This window comes from Danio aesculapii, chromosome 18 (assembly GCF_903798145.1).
Source record: "Danio aesculapii chromosome 18, fDanAes4.1, whole genome shotgun sequence".
Lineage (NCBI taxonomy): Eukaryota > Metazoa > Chordata > Actinopteri > Cypriniformes > Danionidae > Danio > Danio aesculapii.
Genome location: NC_079452.1, coordinates 18,541,081 through 18,558,235, shown reverse-complemented (window position 1 = coordinate 18,558,235; position 17,155 = coordinate 18,541,081). Strand labels below are relative to the sequence as shown.

At 36.5% G+C, this 17,155-nt stretch overlaps 1 protein-coding gene across 1 annotated transcript in view; it reads left to right on the top strand.

Annotated features, from left to right (window-relative positions):
* dner (delta/notch-like EGF repeat containing) overlaps positions 1-17,155 on the top strand; it is a 63,316-nt gene that overhangs the window by 37,295 nt on the left and 8,866 nt on the right. Inside the window, exons 8-11 of the mRNA XM_056478627.1 lie at positions 5,531-5,761; positions 12,044-12,166; positions 12,282-12,395; positions 14,082-14,213. Of these exons, the coding sequence (XP_056334602.1) occupies positions 5,531-5,761; positions 12,044-12,166; positions 12,282-12,395; positions 14,082-14,213 (600 nt within the window). The remainder of the gene's footprint in view (positions 1-5,530; positions 5,762-12,043; positions 12,167-12,281; positions 12,396-14,081; positions 14,214-17,155) is intronic.

The following is a 17,155-nucleotide window of genomic DNA, read 5'->3' as shown; positions in this document are numbered from 1 at the left end:
CAGTTCTGAAGGCAATCGTAGGGTCCAACCTGGTACTAGTAAGGTGTACCTAACAAAGTGAGTGTGTGCGTATATATGTATATGTGTGTGTGTGTGTATTATACACTTTATTATATAATAACAGTTAATAGTAACTATACAATAGTTATACTAATATATATGTTGACTGTCACTTCAAATTCAATTTAGCTTTCAGCCCTCTTTTCCAAAATTCCTATGTGTCACCATAGCGACAGAAATCAAAACTAATGGCAGATGGCTGCTTCTCACTCAGGGCTGTTTGTTCTAATGAGGGAGAGATGGTAGCTAATAGGCGGGGCTTTCCTGCTCTGATGATGACACGTACAACGGAAGAATGTCAATCAAAGTGTTTCTGCAGACTGTTTTTATCAACTGTGATCATAAAATATAATTCATTCCTTTTTACCATTAGAAGCTGGTTATATTCACATACTACTGCCACACAACTGTGTTTAAACCCCTGATAAAAAAAAGATTTTTGCATAATAGGACCCCTTTAAAACATATTTGAATACAATCAAAATCAGTCTGGGTTCATATTCTTTTTTCCACTTAATTTCCAACTTGCTCATGAGCCAACATGGGTTTATACATTCAATAGTACTTAAGCATTGTTCCTGTAAAAGGAATGTAGAGAAGTTTAAGAGGGAAAGGGTTTGATGAATTCAAAACGATTTGTACTCATACTTTGTTTCTCCTTCTGTGTTTCACAAAAAAAAAAACATGAGATGAAATGAGCATAATGACAATTTGCAATGAATAATGACAGCATTTTCATTTTTGCTTCAACTATTCGTCTAATACTGGCAGTGAAAAGCATTCATGTTGGCTCTGTCAGGCTGCGAGAGTTTCATTACGATAATGCATGAAAGTGCTTCAGTAAGGGAAACTGTGCGGTGGGCGGATCAGCGCACTGAGCTCTATTTCTCTGTGTGTGACTGACATTTATTGAGGGGATCATAGCAGCGAAGCTTGTAATCTGCTGGTGTGTGCATGTTTGGGAGAGGAGACCACAAATGCACAAAAACACAAACATACATGTGTAGCTTTTCGTCTAGTTTAACTGCACCCCTCAATGCTAGGCCTGTCACAATATCTATTTTTTGTTGTACGATATATTGCACCGAAATATATTGCGATAAACGCTATTATTGTCAACCATTTTATTTGTAATTTTTAAAATTTATTTGTAATTTATTTATTTAACAGGGACAATGCTCATTAATAAACAGTGAGAATGTAAACAAGGGCTAATTTTCATCTGTTGCCCCCTGCCAGATTTTAAAAGGCAACCCAAAATCAAAAAAACACATCATTACACATACAAAAACAGTCAAGTTACACATGACAGGGATAAAACATGTAATAAGAATTTCTTAAAATGTTAGACAATAGAATTACACATGATTACAAGCTTGATTTGCTTTTAGCCATTTCTTTAACTTATATTTAAAAGTTGAATAATTTGTAACACCCCTTAAATCAATAGGAAGTGTGTTCCAAAAATGACTGGCTCTAACTGAGAAGACTGATTGTGCAAAAGTTGTACGCCTGAACTGCACAGCACAGTCTCCCCTGGTAACAGATCGTGTTGCTTGACCATTATTGTTCTTGTGTGTTACAAACTCACTGTAACACACAGTTACGCCACCCATTATATAATGCCAGGATGACAATATAAAATGATCACGATGAAAGTACACTCTTTCAAAGAACACATCATATTTTATTCTGAAGAATATTTCATTTAATTATAGTCATTTTAACTATTTAATAATGAGGTGTTGGAATCTAAATGTGAAGACGCATATCCTAAATCCAGATGGATGGAGCAACCGTTACTGCATCCAAAATGGTAAAAAGCCTTGGAGTAACGATTGATGACCAACTAAACTTCTCTGACCACATTTCTAGAACTGCTCGATCTTGCAGATTCGTACTCTATAACATCAGAAAGGTCCGACCCTTCATATCTGAACATACAGCTCAACTCATTGTTCAAGCTCTTGTTCTCTCCAAACTGGATTATTGCAACTCTCTACTAGCCGGACTTCCAGCTAATTCTATCAAACCTCTTCAGCTGCTTCAGAACGCAGCAGCACGAGTGGTCTTTGATGAACCCAAAAGAGCACATGTCACTCCGCTACTCACCCGTTTGCACTGGCTGCCAGTTGCTGCTCACATCAAATTCAAAGCTCTGATGTTTGCTTCCAAAGCGACCTCTGGCTTTGCTCCTTCTTATCTGCTCTCACTTCTGCAGATTTATGTGCCCTCCAGAAACTTGCGTTCTGTGACTGAACGTCGTCTTGTGGTTCCATCCCTAAGAGGGAAGAAATCACTTTCCCGAACTCTCGCATTCAATCTGCCCAGTTGGTGGAATGAACTCCCTGACTGCATCAGAACAGCAGAGTCACTTGCTGTCTTCAAGAAACGACTAAAAACTCAACTATTTAGTCTCCACTTTCCTTCCTAATCTTAACTGCCTCTCTGGCTATACCACTAACTGTACTCTCTCTCAAAAAAACAATACTAATGCTTTGCTTCTTAGACTTTACACACCGGAAACTTGTCTATAGCACTTGTTCACTGCTGCTCTTATAGTTGTGTAAATTGCTTCCTTGTCCTCGTTTGTAAGTCGCTTTGGATAAAAGCGTCTGCTAAATGACTAAATCTAAATGTAAATAAATAATAATAAATGTTAACCAAAGGTACAGAGTAACAGAGGCTGTGATATCTGCTTCTAGATCTATTTTCAGTTGTTAGACACCCACATGAAAATAAACTAAAGTAATTTATAGTAAATATACAGTGTTAACCATACTGACACTGACACCTCCAGTAGAGATAGAGAGGTTGCAATCTATGTGATTGATGTATATCACTTGATATGCATGTTTATATACAGTTGAAGTCAGAATTGTTAGCCCCCCTTTTATTTATTTTTTTTTATTTTTTTAATATTTCCCAAATGATGTTTAACAGAGCAAGGAAATTTTCACAGTATGTCTGATCATATTTTTACTTCTGGAGAAAGTCTTATTTGTTTTATTTCGGCTAGAATAAAAGCAGTTTTTAATTTTTTATGAACCATTTTAAGGTCAAAATTATTAGTCCCTTTAAGCAAATTTGTCTACAAAACAAACCATCATTATACAATAACTTGCCTAATTACCCTAACCAGTGTTGCCAACTATATCCAATGAAAAGTAGCTAAATGTTGCCAGATGACGTCACACAGTAATTTGCATATCAGTGATGTCATCACGTCATATCTGACAAGCGTAAGCCCATTATGTCTCTACTCTCTGAGGCACCTTGTATTCAATTATATTAAAACATGACATCCAGATGCACAATAAATAGGTTCTTATTAACATATTACTTTGCGTGATGATGTCATTGCGTAATCACAACTCAAAACTACATCTTTATGTAGTCTACAAAATAATGAATGTGTTCTCAAATTGACTGGCCATCTCAGCTAAAACATCATTTGAAATCTGTCCATTTAGATTTGTATGAAAAATAGAGTTGACTAATTGTAAAAGTAATACAAACTCTTTTTGATAGGAATTTTTTTTATATAACACTGATAATGAACAGTTACGTTCTTTTACACAATCAAAGCTTGTGTACTTGCTCTTTTTAACTTGTGAAATTAACACATTTGTAAAAGTGACAACAATTATAGCACTACTGGAATTTATTGCTTCCTAAATTAAAAACAATTATACACGTTAACAAATATCAGTAAATGACAGCAGTTATGAAAAATAATCTGAGCTAGCTACTCTACTGAGTGAAGCCTGCAGCCGCTGCTCTATTGAGTCACTTTTTAAAAACTGCTAAAAGTAGCCAAATGAATGTAAAAATGTATAAATTTGTTGCTACTGTAGGTGCTTTTTGAAAAAAAAAGTTGCTATGGTAGTATGAAGAGATGCTAAATCTAGCAACAAAATTGCAAAGTTGGCAACACTGACCCTAACCTGCCTATTTAACCTAATTAACCTAGTTAAGCCTTTAAATGTCACTTTAAGCTGTATACAAGTATCATGAAAAAATATCTAGTCAAATATTATTTACTGTCATCATGGCAAAGATAAAATAAATCAGTTATTAGAAATGAGTTATTAAAACTATTATCTTTAGAAATGTGTGGAAAAAGTCGTCTCTCCGCTAAACAGAAATTGGGGAAAAAATTAAACTGCGGGGTTAATAATTTATGGGGGCTAATAATTCTGACTTCAACTGTATGTATATGTACTCAGATGTGTATATATGTAGGTATATATATGTTGCAATCCAGGCTCATTCTGAGAACGTAGTCCCGGGGACGTTCCTGGAGACCGCGAAATACGTCCCCGGAGATACGTATTTTTGCAGTTTTTGTTTTCGCGAGTCCGCAAGAGGCCGCTGTGCGCGCTTTTTCCCGTGCCGTTCTCACGTAAACCCGCTAGAGGCCGCTGTCGAACGACCTTCCGCCTGGATGACAGAATGATTGACCGTGCGACCGGCCAATCAGCGGGCTGACCCACCCTCCTCCGTCCCTAAACCCAACCAACGACGATTCACAAAAGCCGTCCAGAAAAAGAAAAGCCCTCGTCTACTTTTTACCACGTTTTCGGATTTTGACCACATTCTCACCCTGTGATGAACTTGTTCGCTTCATTTTTTGGATTTTGTTTTCTTACCTGATTTCTGGAACCGCTCTTCCCCGGACTCGAACCCGATCGTCATCGTCATCTTGGTCAGCCCCTCTCTGCGCCTCGAGTCCGCTAGAGTACACGAAGAGCTAACCGGACAAACTGGTTGCAGCGGGAAAGCCCTCCACACGGAGGCTTAAAAAAATTAAATGCAGCAGTATGTACCCCCGGCTACGTATTTCGCGGTCTCCAGAAACGTCCCCGGGACTACGTTCTCAGAATGAGCCTGGGTTCATATATTGAGTGTGTGTGTATATATTCTGTTTTTGTTTTGTTTTTTTAATCTTGTGGACTTGGGTAAACAAAATTGGCCATTGTGTGAGTGTGTGTGTGTGTGTGTGTGTGTGTGTGTGTGCGTGTGTGCGTGTGTGCGTGCGTGCGTGCGTGCGTGCGTGCGTGCAAGCATGCATGCGTGTGTGTGAGTTTGAGAGTGTATGGGTGTTTCCCAGTACTGGGTTCTGGCTGGAAGGGCATCCGCTGCATAAAACATATGCCAGAATAGTTGGTGGTTCATTCCGCTGTGGTGACCCCTGAAAAATAAGGGACTAAGCCAAAGGAAAATGAATGAAATAAATCTATTGTGGATACTTATGGAATTTTAAAATTTCCCTTTGAGATAAATAAAGTATCTATCTATCGTCAACCATTCATCACTTGGAAAAAAGCCCTGAAAGTGGCTCCAGCAAAATCACTCCATTGAATCGTTATTATTGTAGTTGAATCATTATGAATATCATCATTATAGTAATTGAAACTGGTCCCTCTATGCTGTAATCTTAGTCTCTTCCTCTCTTTCTCTCTGTTAGGTTATCAGGGCATCATGTGTGAGCAGAAGATTGATCCCTGTGCTTCAGGGCCCTGCCATAATAATGCCAGCTGCACCCCACAGGGCGCTGGTTTGGGCTTCAGCTGCACATGTCCTGCAGGTTTCACCGGACCCACCTGCGCCCAGCTGGTGGACTTCTGCGCTCTCAACCCATGCGCTCACGGCATCTGCCGCAGCATCGGCACTAGTTACCGCTGTCTGTGTGTTCCAGGTGAGCATGTCGTCTGCTTGCTGCTCAGAGCTCAGTCTCTCCCTGCTGATCTGTCTGGTTGTCATGGCAACTGCCTCCCGTGTATTGCGTGCTCAGACATCATTGTCTGTGAAGTGTGACTGCAGCAGCTGTGCAGCCAGATCAGTCCATCCACTGATATCAACCCCGCTCGGATAAGAGCTGTCCGATGGGACCACTGCATTCTCCAGTGGGACTGCAAATATGCGCTATGAAGGTGACACTTCTGACTACAAATGCTTGTTCCGGTGGGACTGCTGTGCTTTTCACAGTCAATGAGAACAAAATGGTCCTCATCAGAAATAATTAGCCAGTGATTTAATGGCAGTGTTCACAGCCTTCGCCATCTATTAGGGTTGTTTGCAAACTAAAACTAAAGCTAATTTTGTTTTGTGTGTGTGTGTGTGCATGGTGTAATTTTTTAAAATCAGAATAATGGGAATGCACTGTGTGTGATGGATTCCAGCTAGTAGTATCCGAGCAAAAAGTTTATTTTTTGTTTTTTATTTAAAAGAAGTCTAATAGACATTTAATAGACATCTAAACGGCAATTGAGATAAGTATAATAAACATCTAATAGACATATTAACGGCTATTGAAATAAGTCTATTAGACATCTAATAGACATCTAAACAGCAATCAAAATAAGTCTAATAGACATCTAAACGGCAATCGAGATAAGTCTAATAAACGTCTAATAGACATCTAAACGGCAATCGAGATAAGTCTAATAAACGTCTAATAGACATCTAAACGACAATCGAGATAAGTCTAATAAACGTCTAATAGACATCTAAACAGCAATCAAAATAAGTCTAATAGACATCTAAACGGCAATCAAGATAAGTCTAATAAACGTGTAATAGACAACTAAGCGGCAATCGAGATAAGTCTAATAAACGTCTAATAGACATCTAAGCGGCAATCGAGATAAGTCTAGAAAACATCTAATAGACATCTAAACGGCAATCGAGATAAGTCTAATAAACGTCTAATAGACATCTAAACGACAATGGAAATATGTCTAATAGACATGTAATAGACATCTAAATGGCAATCAAGAGAAGTCTAATAGACATCTAAACAGCAATCAAAATAAGTTTAATAGACATTTAAACAGCAATCAAAATATGTCTAATAGATATCTAATAGACATCTAAACGGATATCTTATAGACGTCTAAATGGCAATCGAAATAAGTCAAATAGACATCTAACAGATGTCTAAATGGCAATCGAAATAAGTCAAATAGACATCTGAAAACGACAATTGACCGCTTTGTTAAAACAAGTCTAAATTTGAGCTCTCAGGAACCCTGTTTTCATCCAAAGACACAAGTGAAGTTTCATAAAATAATTTCATGATATAATTGATTGCGGCTGGTCTCCCATTCGTAATCATTAGTAAGCCAATCAGATTAATCCAAACTCACTATAAGTAGCCTGTCTAAAACTACTCCCTTATCTTATCCCCCCCATCCATCTCATCTTTCTCCTTTCCTCTCTTACCAGAGGGAACTCTCGAGATCCAACTGATCTTGTACCCCCTTACATGCTTTTCGACCAGGCGGGAGCCCCAGGCTCAATTATCTCCAAGCTCGGGCTTCTCTCCCGGGACAGCATGCCAAACCTGCTAATAGTATCAAGCAATATCTAAGTGTGAACTCTTGAAATTAAGTTTAGGTGCAAAACTGGAATAGTGCATAAAACATTTGAGAATAAAGTACTGTTTCCATCCAACGAGTCCAAGAGAATAAAATCACTTCCTAATATCAAAAGAAAAATGGAAGTTGCTGCATTAAAGGCCTTTTTTCGTACACAATAACTCACTTGTGTCTTATAACACATAGACAAAATGCAATGTCATGCAAAATAGTCCACGGTTTGTCATATGCTTTTAGGATCATCTCCGCTTCGCCCAAAACTAGCCTAATCATCAATACAGAGGAATGAATGACTACACATGTAAAGTAAATCTGTTTATATGACGACTAGTCTAGTTTTATGTTTAGATGTCTGTTAGACGTTCACTGACAGTTCCAATTTAGCCAAGCCGTTTAAGTTTAGATATCTATTAAACACAAACTTGACAGACACTACCAACCGATGCTAGTAGCTGTAGGTATTTAGCATCTCTTTTAGCGACCCCGCCTCCCATGCTGGAAATGCTGGTTGGTATCCAGCTGAGCGCTGTGCAAGTAGAACCGTAGGGGTTACGTTGGTGTTGTGATCCAGATGGCAGTGACGTTTAGTGTAAAACCTCACTCACCTGATCTCAAGAGGAAATCTCTTTGCTGTCTTTGGCATCCTTGATAGCGCACCTGTCTCCCAGAATGCTCTTTAAAACTGCAAGAACAGGAGGGTGTACATTTACAAGCGAAAGCACAGATGAGGTTTTAATGCATTAATTGTTTTGTCCACAAGGTGGCAACACTAGCTAAACTTCTGTTTTACAGTCGAATGAAAAATGGAGGAGTCAACAACCACATACTACAAGAGAATCTATCTAAAAATAGATTTCAGCATCAAGAGCTTGAAATGATCTAGCATGCATGCATCCAGAACCTGAGAGGTTTGTGCGTGCTGTCAAATAAAATATATTTCAAAAGACTGTCCAAATTCGCATGCTATATACTATGTGAAAAACAACATGGCAGCCGAGTAGTATGTCTAAATTAAAGTAGTATATCTCTTTTTCAGGGGTCGTCACAACGGAATGAACATTCACATTCACACACGCACACCGAGACACTACGGGCAATTTAGTTTACCGGAGCACCCAGAGGATACCCACGCCATCATGAGGAGAACATGCAAACTCTACACAGAGGCCGCTGCCCGTCAAGGGCCATATGACAACGATTACACAGACCAAAGTATAGGGGCTGGGGGGTGGGGGGGGTGTAGGCCGGTATCGTGGATGAAATTGAAGAGTGGGTGTTGGTGGAGGGGAGGTTTGGATGTCATGTATGAAATTGAGCAGCGGGAGCAGGGGTGTGGTGGTGGATTGGGTTGGTGATCCCTTTATAGTAACTCTGGGGGCTCCAAAACAGCGTGGGCCCTAACTTAGTGGCGCTCAAACAGCAACCTATCTTCTAGCTGTGAGGCGACAGTGCTAACCACTGAGCCACCATGCCGTCCATACTTTTCTAACAGTCATAAAATAATTTTAAATGTAGTATTTCATACCCAGCTTATGTCTTTAGCTCAATGAAAAGCAATTTAAATATTTAGATTATATATATATGTATATATATATATATATATATATATATATATATATATATATATATATATATATATATATATATATATATATATATATATATATATATATATAAAATAGGGTATATGCCGAGCTAGTGTTGTTCCCATACTGATAAACTTCCGGTGACCAGTTATTGTGAGTTTTTTTCCATTTTATACAGTTCCTTTTACAGCATCGATGTTGTTAAATAGACTTTAGCATTCATTCAGTGGCTCATGCGTAAAACGAGACAAAAAGCCATTTACTCGCTGATCAGAATCGGCAGGCAAGCGCAGAAGCTCCATTGAATATACTGGGGTAAAATAAATGCTCATATTATAAAGACATGGCGGGGAAGATGTACAATCTTGTACAATCTGAGACCCACTTTATATCAGATATCACTCGGCCAGTGGAGATCGCTGATTTTTAAAGAAAACAGACCTTAAAGTCCCATTAGCATGCTTCGGCATATACCTTATGAGACTTTAGCTGCGTCTCAAATGGCACACTATGCACTCATGCACTATGTACTTATGCACTTACACACTCAACAGCATAGTATATGTATGTAGTGTTGTCCCAAATGGAGCACTAATGTTTTTTTACTAAGCGGAAATTCAAACCGTTTCCCTGAAGATGTTTGACGGTTGCCAAATCAGTGAAATAAATGACCAAACTACCAAATAATACAGTCATGAGTATAACCGCATTCACCATCAGGAGGCGCTATAATCACTGTCTTAGGAGAATTTTGCTTTCACAATCCAAAATAAATGTTATCCAACATGTGCGCCCGATAGCTCCGCCCCTTCCACTACATAGGCAAAGCTGCGGTCGTTGAGTGCGTGAAGTGTCCAACACTCCACACTTCATTTTACCAGCTGAATGAGTGCATCATCCGGGTAATTAAAGTGCACTTATTATTATTAGAGTTTTCAATGTGAACGCACTACTTACTAGTGGTAGGCAAAGCGAGGCTTTATGAAGCACTGAAACAGTTGAAGCAAATGTGTCGAAGCTTCGAAACGTTTCGAAACCCCACTCTACAGTGACGCCTAGTGGTCATTTTTTATGTATTGCACTGGAACAGCTTCAGCAAAGAACAATTGAGCAGATGAGTTATTAAACCCCACTTTGTAAGGATGAACCATCAAGTGTTAAAGTGGAGTGGTTAGGGTTCCTGACTACCACGCAGGGATTGTTGGTTCGAATCCAGGCTGATATAGCTGTTTTGAAATGCTTTAATATCAGTTTGAGATTCTTTGTTCATGCATCGTTCTCTTTCAACATTGGTCTGACATCCGAATAAACACTTTGTGAATAAATATGGCTTGTTTTGGTCATAAAACAGGGCTGTTGATAGATCAGATACAGTTGTGGACAGAAGTTAACAAGAATTATTTATGTTATTCATTAAATTTCCCATTTATTGTATTTTATGAACGTCTACCTCAACCCTAAACCCAGCCATCACAGTACTGTAAAAATATTCATTATTGTTTTACATTTACAAAAATTCTGCTCTAAATTGATGGCGTATCTGCAGCTGTGTCCTATCTAGAGTACACCATAACAGTAACATGATTAAAATGCATAAAATCATGATTTTGGAGTATTTGTACAAGTCGGGAATCGAACCCAAGTCATTTGAAGCCTGTAACAACACGGACATGGACGGTCCACTAGGCCAGTGTTTCCCAACCCTGTTCCTGAAGGCACACCAACAGTACACATTTTCAACCTCTCCCTAATCAAACACACCTGAATCAACTTATCATAACATCAGAAGAGACTCCAACACCTGAAGTTAATGGGTCAGAAAAGGGAGACATCCAAAATATGTACTGTTGGTGTGCCTCCAGGAACAGGGTTGGGAAACTAGGCCATACGTGACAGAAATTTTCAACTGACCCTGTCAGTCAAATGCAGATTCTCCAGGTCTCTAAACGCTTCTGAACTGATCAATGCTTTGAATCGCTTTAGTCACGTGACCAGGTGTTTTGAAACACTTTAGTCACGTGACCAGGTGTTTCGAAACACTTTAGTCACGTGACTTGGGTGTTTCGAAACACTTTAGTCACGTGACCAGGTGTTTCGAAACACTTTAGTCACGTGACTTGGGTGTTTCGAAACACTTTAGTCACGTGACCAGGTGTTTCGAAACACTTTAGTCACGTGACCAGGTGTTTCGAAACACTTTAGTCAAGTGACTTGGGTGTTTCGAAACACTTTAGTCACGTGACCAGGTGTTTCGAAACACTTTAGTCACGTGACCAGGTGTTTCGAAACACTTTAGTCACGTGACCAGGTGTTTTGAAACACTTTAGTCACGTGACTTGGGTGTTTCGGATCATGCTTCGGTACAGTGTTTCGAAACACTTATGCTTCGGGATCTCGACACTGTGTCGAAACGTCAGTTTCACGTCAGCCATCCCTACTACTTACACTATTTATACTACAAAATGGCGTAGAATAGTGCATAAGTATGCGATTTGGGATGCAGCTACTGCTACTGATGCTAATATGGTAGCATTTAGGCGTGTAGATGGGCTCTGCTGAAGTTCAAGGCCATCATCAAAATGAGGAAATCAGTGTTTCAGAAACTGCTGATCTCCTTGGATATTTACATTCACAACCATCTTTAGGGTTTACAGAGAATAGTCTAAATGAATGGCTCCTACGCTGCTGTGAATGTGAGGTTTGCATACTGATTGCATACAAATGCATGCGGTATATCTTGATGCACCTTTTCCTCTGTTCATATATTTTCATGTATACATTTTACAAATAACATATATCAAAAGATCTCTATAGATCAAGATATTGTATGTCCAATACACAAAACAGCAGTCTTCAGTTTGCTCCTGGTTATTTTATCCTGTAAAGCGCATCAAAACTAAACACTGCTCTCTAGTGGACAATATGCAATATTGAAATACCATTTACGCTCTGCTTACATATAACATTTCTAACAAACCAGACAGTAATTCAGCGTTTTTCTCTCTGTCCTCTTAGGTTATCATGGTCTGTACTGTGAGGAGGAGTATAATGAATGCTTGTCTGCTCCATGTCAGAATTACGCCACATGCAGAGATCTGATCAATGCTTACGAGTGCATCTGCGCCTCACAGTTCACAGGTGCGTCCTCAAGCTGGGCTCTGCTTAATTTATATGTACAGTTAATGCACCAGGGGGTTGACTTAATTCGTGAAATGACAAAACAGGATGACTTTTGGTTGTGGGTTATTTTCAGGTAAGCACTGTGAGATATATAAGGACCCCTGTCTGAAGCTCAGGTGCCAGAATGGAGGACACTGTGAAAGTGGAGGGAGAAACGCGTCCTGTGTGTGTCCTCCAGGATATATGGGTGAGTATTAGTGCTTGTGTGATCATGCATTTGTGTTCAGAAAGTTAAGATCATTCTGTAAGTATGGAATGGAATACCCAGATACTTAACGTAGAATCATAAACAGGGCCCAGAAAATAACATCTTTCTATTCCAGGCAGTGATATTAGACTTGAGAAAACTAATGGACATAAATATGTTTTAACTGTCCATAAAACTGCATGTGCTGCATTAAATAAAATAACACAAAATAACACTGTGTTCCACTCTTATTGTTTTAATGTTTAATATTTATTTATTTATTTATTTATTATTCAATGAATGAATGCATAAATAATGAAATTAATTACTAAAATAAAATAAATTTGTTTTCCACTGTTATTGTTTGATGTTTAATATTTATTTATTTATTTATTTGTTTGTTTGTTTGTTTATTTATGAATGAATGCATAAATAATCAAATAAATTTATTGATTAAAATAAAATAAATCTGTTTTTACTGTTATTATTTGGATGTTTAATATTTATTTATTTATTTATTTATTTATTTGTTTATTTGTTTATTTATGAATGAATGCATAGATAATCAAATAAATGTATTAATTAAAATAAAATAAATCTGTTTTCACTGTTATTGTTTTTGATGTTTAATATTTATTTATTTATTTATTTGTTTGTTTGTTTGTTTATTTATGAATGAATGCACAAATAATCAAATAAATTTATTAATTAAAATAAAATAAAATAAATTTGTTTTCACTGTTATTGTTTTGATGTTTAATATTTATTTATTTGTTTGTTTGTTTATTTATGAATGAATGCATAAATAATCAAATAAATTTATTAATTAAAATAAAATGAATCTGTTTTCACTGTTATTGTTTTGATGTTTAATATTTATTTATTTATTTATTAATGAATGAATAAACAAATGCATAATGAAATTTATTTATTCATTAAAATAAAATAAATCTGTTTTCCACTGTTATTCTTTCGATGTTTAATATTTATTTATTTATTCATGAATGGATAAACGAATGCATTATCAAATTAATTCATTAATTAAAATAAAATAAATCTGTTTTCCACTGTTATTCTTTCGATGTTTAATATTTATTTATTCATTTATGTATTTATGAATGAATGCATAAATAATCAAATTGATTACTTAAATTAAATAAAATAAATCTGTGTTCCTCTGTTATTGTTTCGATGTTTAATTTTTTTTTTTTTCATGAATGAATAAACGAATTCATAATGAATGCATAAATAATCAAACAAATAAATAAAATTAAATAAAAAAAGCATCTAACAAGATTTAAAGTGTCCCTATTAGAGTATGGATTTCATGCAGCATATAACAGCTAGTGGATTAAAATGTTGAGTTTTAAATCAAAAAGTGCATCATAAATAAAAAGTTGACTCTTTAATATTAATCGCCATCCGTTTAAATCTTTAGCCATTTAGTTATGATGTCTAAATGAAACGTTGCCCAACACTTGTTGCGTACTAGGAACCATTGAAATGCTACAAAATTGATTACCCTGAGGTTTGGAAAAATGAATTAATAAACAAACCATATGGGAGTCATTGGTACAAAAAGGTAAAAAAATTAAAATAATATTTAAAAAATACACACGTTATACTGGATGCGGCGACATGGTGGCTCTCTCTCTCTGTCAAACATGTTTTTTTATCTCTTCATAGGTGAGAACTGTGAGGTTGACGTCAACGAGTGTGAGAGTAACCCCTGCCACCATGGTGGGACCTGCATCGACCAATCAAATGGCTACACCTGTCACTGTCCTCCTGGCTGGGTCGGTGGAAGCTGTGAGATTCGTGAGTTTGCCATCTGGTTTTACTTAAAACATAATATAAATATGAACTTTGATAATGCTAGCATGAAGAGCACGTTTTAAAATCACTAACCTCTTTGTTAGCATGTTTTACATTATTGTTAGCATACTTTTAGCATACTTTACGTAGTAGCCTAGATTTAGCGAATATTTAACAAAACTTTTTGAAAACTAATGTTTTAGTTTATTACCAGCATGTCATTACATTTAGCAAGTAACTTACATAATTTAAAGTCACTAGCATGTTGTTTGCATGTTTTAAGTCTTAAGTATTTTTAATATGTTGCTTAGCATGGTAATTGCTTTTATCAAACTGCTAGCATGCTTTACCACATTGATAGGCTTTGACAAAATTGATAACGTTTAATAAGTATCTTACACACTGCATGCTAGCATGTTTGTTCAACCTAATAAGCACATCGACTTTGACAAAACTGACAATGTTTAATGTGTTACTGTGCTTTTAGCGTGTTTGCTTTTGCTGTTGCTAGCATGAATCTAACTTGTCGCAATATATGATCAGCTTTTTATGTGTTGTAGCAAATTAGAAACATGTTTTAGCATACTGTTTTAGCATACAAAATTGACAGCATGTTTATTAAGTATCTTGCATGTTGTTTATATCCTACTAAATTACTAGAATGTTTAGCACATTGTTCGCGTTCTTTGATAAAATTGACAGCATGTTTAATGTGTTAATGTGCTTCTAACGTGTTTGCTTTTGTTGTTGCTAACATATATGTAACATTTTGCAATACATTGTTAGCATATTAGTTGTTCTAGCAAATTAGCAGCATGTTTTAGCATATTGTTAGCATGCTTTGACAAAATTGACAGCATGTTAAATGTGTACTGTGCTTCTAGCGTGTTTGCTTTTGCTGTTGATAGCATGTATCTAACATGTTGCAGTATATTATTAGCATATTATATGTTCTAGAAAATGTTTTAGCATATTGTTAGCATGCTTTGACAAACTTGACAACTTGCTTAATAAGTAGCTTGCATGTTTCAACATGTTTATGTTTTACTAAATTACTAGCATGTTTTAGCACATCATTAGCGTTTGTTGACAAAACTAACAGCGTGTTAAATGTGTTGATGTGCTTCTAGCGTGTTTGTTTTTGCTTTTGTTAGCATGTATCTAACATGTTGCAATACATTGTTAGCATATTATATGTTCTAGCAAATTAGTAGCATGTTTTAGCATACTGTTAACATGCTTTGAGAAAATTGACTGCATGTTTAATAAGTAGCTTGCATGTTTTAACATGCTTATGTTCTACTAAATTACTAGCATGTTTTAGCACACAAAAAATTTCGAAGTGCTTAAAAAATTGCTTACATAATTTAATGTAACTAGCATGTTCCAGCGCATTGTTTACATGTTTTAATTTGTAAGCATTTTAACATGTTGCCTAGCATGTTTATTGTTTTTTTCAAATTACTAGCATGTTTTAGCACATTGTTAGCAATCTTTGACAAAAACTGAAAGCGTGTTTAATGTGTTGGTGTGTTTCTAGCATATTTCAACACATTCCCATGTTTGAGCCAGGTTGTTAGCATGTTTTACTGTTGCTAGAATTGATCTAACACATTGCTAGCATGTTTATGTTCTAGCAAATTGTTAGCATGTTTTGACAAAATTGATAGCATACTTAATATGTTGCTATCATGTTGTGACATTGCTATAATGTTTACAAAGTCATGTTTTAATGTTGCTACAATGTCTCTATACTATAGCTAGCCTGTTTTCATAAGTTGCTAGCAGGTTGTTAGCATTTTATATGTCTAACAAGTTGCTGGTATGTTTTCATTTGATGTTAGCGATGCTAAGAAGTTGTTTACTTGTTTTAGTTTGTCATTAGCGTCAATGTATATGTGTTTTTTTTCAATATTTAATTGTCTGTTTTGAAAGAACCACAAGTCCAAATTTAGCAGAATCTGAAGGTGTGATTCAAGTTTCAAGTTTTTGAGAGGAGTGGCTCTGAGAAGGCTAATAGGAACTAAAATAGACATGGTGTTCTTGTCCTGCAGCCATTTCTCCCTGACAATGCAGGCCTCAAGGACACCATTATGCATGCAAAGGCGCAAGGACCGCTTCCCTGAGGAGTGACGCGCTCTTGCCTTTTATGGTAGCTATGACTAGGCACCATTAGCTTCCTGTGAGCCTCCTCACGCTCTGCCAGCTCGCATCATTGTGGCACCAGCAGCCAGAGACAGACGCCTGTGACGTACAGGGGGAATCATGTGACCCTCTGAAAGATCTCCCAATTCAGAGATTTTCATCAATAGCCCACCGTGCTAATGCCCTTGCCAGATGACACTTGGCTATACTTCTGACTACTGTAGCCTTACATCTGCTAGACTAGACTTTGCCAGCATACAAGGATATAGCAGATTTTATAAGAACAAGAGCAGTCATTGACCTCTTGCTACATTAGGGTGATGTTCTGGGAAGGTCAATACACAGTATGTACTGTTAAAGATAAACTTAATAGCACTCCTGTGTAATTTGATTAATTTTATTTTAAATGTTTTCCAAGTCCTCAAGTCTTTTTTAATGGAGATTTTTTTCAATACATTTTAAACATAATCGTTTTAATAACTAATTGCCTTTGCCTTTGCAATACTGACATTATGTAATATGTTATTAGTTATTCTGCATGATATTAGTTTTCAGCAAAAAGTTTAATTATATAGTTATATATTTGTTAAGGCAGCTAATTTTATTCACTTTAGCAGTTTTTATTTTATATATATATATATATATATATATATATATATATATATATATATATATATATATATATATATATATATATATATATATATATATATAAAAACGGTGCTCCGGTTTTCCCCACAGTCCAAAGACATGCGCCATAGACGAATTGAATAAACTAAAGTGGCCGTAGTGTATGTGTG